General features: G+C 30.8%; 1 protein-coding gene across 1 annotated transcript; it reads left to right on the top strand.

Moving 5' to 3' along the window:
- Positions 1-4,112: 4,112 nt before the first annotated feature.
- On the top strand, positions 4,113-4,526 carry LOC123922635 (cucumisin). Its single transcript, XM_045975334.1, has one exon. It carries the CDS (start codon positions 4,113-4,115, stop codon positions 4,524-4,526), a length of 414 nt encoding a protein of 137 aa, XP_045831290.1.
- The last annotated feature ends 238 nt before the right edge of the window (positions 4,527-4,764 follow it).

Below are 4,764 nucleotides of genomic sequence, written 5' to 3' on the forward strand. Positions count from 1 at the left end.
TTCGGTTCGCAGAAACCGAATTTTTTCTAGTGCAAATTCAGAGTAAATTTCGGTTTTTAGAAACCAAAATTTGTTTTCAAGGCAAAAAAAAAATTCGGTTTCTACGAACCAAAGTTTTTTCAAGGGCAAAATTGGAAATTCAAGAAGAATAAAAGATTCATGGGGTGGGAAGAGAAAACATCATTATTTTTAACCTTGTAACTTAATCAGGCCCAAATAAATAATATATATAAATTTAACACAACAATATGTCCTTTTGTATTGCGATAGAAATGGATGATGTGGTATCTGTTTTCCCAAGCACAAAGAATTATCTTCACACAACAAAATCATGGGACTTCATAGGCCTCCCACAACAAGTCAATAGAATGACATCATTGTCGGAGTATTAGACACAGGAATTTGGCCAGAATCTAAGAGTGTGTTTGGATGAGGGATTCTAGAAATTCAAGGAATTTTAAATACTAAGCAATTCAATTGATTCAATTGAATTCCCTTGATTTTCAAATTCCAGTGTTTGGATAAAGTGTTGAAATTCCATCAATTGTAAAATTCTTTGTTTGGGTAATGTAATTGAATTTCCTACATTTAATTTTATTTATTTTAATAAAATCGACCATAAACATAAAATTAGCCGAAAAACCTAAAATTGAAGATAAACGCTAAATCGGCCGAAAATCCAAAAAATCGACAGCAAAAACCTAAAATCGGCCAAAAACCCAAAAATCGACTATAAACCCTAAAATCGGCCGAAAACCCAAAAAATCGGCAGAAAAACCTAAAATCGGCCAAAATTCCAAAAAAACGAAAATAAACCCTAAAATCGGCTGAAAACCCAAAAAATCGGCCGAAAAACCAAAAATCGACCGAAAACCCAAACAATCGGCCGAAAACCTAAAATCGGCCAAAATTTAAAAAATCGTCTATAAACCCAAAAATCGGCCAGCAACCCGAAAAATCAGCAAAAAAACCTAAAATCGGCAAAAAAACCCAAAAATCGACTATAAACCCTAAAATCGACCGAAAAACGAAAAATCGACCGAAAAACCCAAAAATCAACTATAAGCCCTAATATCGGCTGAAAAATGGGTTTATAGTCGATTTTAGGTCTTTCGGCCGATTTTGGGGTTTATAGCCGATTTCAGGATTTTGGGTCGATTTTAGGTTTTTGGACGAGTTTTTTGGGTTTAGGGACAATTCTAGATTCTTCGGACGATTTTTTGGATGTTGTCCGATTTTGGGTTTTCGGTCGATTTTTGGTTTTTCGGCCAATTTTTTGGGTTTTCGGCCGATTTTAGGGTTTATAGTCGATTTTTGGAATTTTGGCCGATTTTAGGTTTTTCTGCCAATTTTTCGAGTTGCCGGCCGATTTTAGGGTTTATAGTCGATTTTTTGGATTTTGGCCGATTTTAGGTTTTCGGCCGATTTTTTGGGTTTTCAGCCGATTTTCGGGTTTATAGTCGATTTTTGGAATTTTGGCCGATTTTTCGGGTTGCCGGCCGATTTTAGGGTTTATAATCGATTTTTTGGATTTTGGCCGATTTTAGGTTTTCGGCCATTTTTTGGGTTTTTGGTCGATTTTTGGTTTTTCGGCCGATTTTTTGGGTTTTCAGCCGATTTTAGGGTTTATAGTCGATTTTTTGAATTTTTGCCGATTTTAGGTTTTTCTATCGATTTTTGGGATTTTGACCGATTTTAGGTTTTTTCTGCCGATTTTTTGGATTTTCGCCCGATTTAGCGTTTATCGTCGATTTTAGGTTTTTCGGCTAATTTTAGGTTTTACGATCGATTAGTAATTTTTAAAAGTTTATAGCGAAGAAGAAATTTCAAATTCTTTGGTTTTAGGTGTCATTTTGAAATTCTCTAAATTTAACTTAAACAAAATACTTCATAAATTTCCATCATTTTGAAAATTCTTCAAATTTTCATCCAAACAATGGAATTCACCTCAAATCATTTGAATTCCCTCAAAACATTACTTTACCTCAAAAAATTCCTCCATCCAAACACACTCTAAGAGCTTCACTGATGAAGGATTTGGTCCTCCACCAACAAAATGGAAGGGATCATGCCACAACTTCACCTGCAACAAGTAATTAAGCACTCAATTTTTCTTTATAGATAATGATTAAGCACTCAATTTGTTTCATATATAATGCGAGACTTAATTAATTTTCATTAGTTGTTGTTTTTCCTTCAAAATAAATAATGAAAACTGTTATAGTTGTTAAGTGTTTTGGCCCTTGCCTTGTAATTGGGTCCGGTGTATTAAGCCCATTAGTGTGCCTTGTGTGTCATGCCTATATAATGGCATTGCAATTTGTAAACTGTTTTGCAAATCAATGAATAAGCTGAAGCTGTTACAACAAAAACAAAGAACCAAATTGTTATCTGAAATTTAAGTTAAAGGATCACAATGTAATTTTTCATATTTATGATATTTCTTATTAATTTTCATTTGTTTAAAAAAATCTACTTCATTAAAATTGACAACAAAATATTTTTAACTACGAAATTGGTTGAATAACTTTATAGAATAAATTGATATATATATGCTACCTTATTTTTTTACAATTCATTCTTGTTGTATCGTTTGATCACTGAGTCCTGTTGGAAAATAATAACATTTTCAAATATAATAAAGTATCAGTTTTCATTATCCTTCACTATTTAGTGAAATAGTTGATTTGATAATGTCTTTGATTTAAAATAGACGTGTTATCGTGATAGAGATTATGACAATGAGAAACAAGTCTTTTATTATTTTAAATCTAAATAGTTTTTGATCGTATGATTATTGAGAATAGAATATCAATAATTAGGGTAGATCAATATATATATGTGATTGTCTTTTATTGGATAAAAATTAATACATCTAATTTATTAAATTGCATATATAGATGATGCATATAGTGATATGATCATTGAACTGACTAAGCTTAGAATTTCTAATAGTCGATATTACATTAAACTGTCAATAGAAAATTCTAAAGAAGAAATATAATAATTTTCTTTGACCTGAGATTAACATAGTAATTAACATGTTATTTATTGTACTCTAATTTTGGACACCTAGTATCTTAGGATACTAGTTGAAAAGATATTTGGTACAATTAAATATTTGTATAATTAATGATTAACCAAGATGGGATCTGTCAACTCATGGTAATGAGTTTGAACTCTATGATAAAATGAAAAAACCTGGCCAAGGTGAATTGAAATAGAAAAGAGTTTCTTGAGTCATATATGTTAACTTAATAGAGTTTGACAATAGTATCATGCTCTAGAGTTAACCAGAGTTGTAACGACAGAGGAAAAATAAATATATTATTCTTCTAATGGTTCTTGAAAGTAAAATAGTACTTCATACTAGTGTTACTAGACGCATACCTTGATTAATATATTTATTTGATTAATATCTTACCGGCTTAGTATTGAACCTACAAAGTCACACAAACGAGTGTTCTAATTCTTACTAAGGAATTATTTTATTTGACAAATTAAATTTGTGAATTTAATTAAAATAAAACTATAATTCTAAGTGGAATATTTTTTTTTTTGCTAGTACAAAGAATACAAATAGTATAAGTATATATATATATATATATATATATATATATATATATGGATGGTGAATTGGTATATGATTACGTTTTCTATGTAATTGGAATTAACATGTGCTAAATGCTAATTGATTCATAGTGGAGGCAATTAACATGTTAATTGATTTTCATATTAGTGAAAATATGAAATGAAAAGTTTTTCTATTGAGTGGGAATTGATTTTTTTTATTTTGATAAAAGTTCACATGCCTATAAATAGATACTATAGAACTTGTTCAAGACACACTACTTTTCATCATGTATGCATTTGCTTAGTTTTCTTGTTTCACAAACACAAGAGTTGCTAGTAAGGATTGAGTTCGGTGTGGATAGCGTAGAGACTTCACACTATTGAAGAAATTTTTCATGATTCAAGAACTAATCAACAAGTACATGTTTACTGTTATATTAGTTTGTCATATAATTTAAACAAAAAAATAGATCCAATTTTATCTGTTGTCCGTGTTTTGAACACATTTTTCCATTAAATACAAATCAACAGCTACTCCAATGAGCTCTACTATAAATCCTGAGGCTGAATTCGCATCCGGTGCATGGCAAATTAGTCCTGTTAAGGCAACGGATCCAGGTTTAGTATATGATATTAGTGAAGCAGATTATATTGAATTCTTGTGCGGAGAAGGGTACACGACTAAACAACTAAAAATTCTTACTCATCATAAGAGTGCTTGCAAGGGTAATGCTAATAAGAACGCGGTATACAACTTGAACCTACCTTCATTCGCACTTAAAGTAAACGATACATTTATCGGTACTTTTAATAGAACTGTTACAAATGTGGGATCAGCAAATTCTACTTATAAAGCAAGAGTAATGTCTTCATCTTTGTTGGAAATTCAAGTGATACCGGATGTTTTGTCCTTCACATCTTTAGGGCAAAAAAATCATTCTCTCTCACAATAGAAGGGAACATCAATGTGGAAATAATGTCTTCTTCTTTGATGTGGGATGATGGAAATTATCAAGTTAGAAGCCCAATTGTGGTGTATGGGAGCTAGGTGTTATATAATATATAAATAATATATTATATTAAGGGTAGTTTAGTCTTTTATACTTTAGTATTTATATCTTTCTATTGTTTTGTACTCAAATACTTTTTGGTTGTTCCTAATGAAACCCTAGCCACTTTATGTTTTCTCTT

The sequence above is a fragment of the Trifolium pratense genome, linkage group LG4 (assembly GCF_020283565.1).
Source record: "Trifolium pratense cultivar HEN17-A07 linkage group LG4, ARS_RC_1.1, whole genome shotgun sequence".
Lineage (NCBI taxonomy): Eukaryota > Viridiplantae > Streptophyta > Magnoliopsida > Fabales > Fabaceae > Trifolium > Trifolium pratense.

Bases quoted from the DNA above. Each gene is read 5' to 3' on its own strand.
- LOC123922635 (XM_045975334.1), top strand. From the start codon at position 4,113: ATGAGCTCTACTATAAATCCTGAGGCTGAATTCGCATCCGGTGCATGG.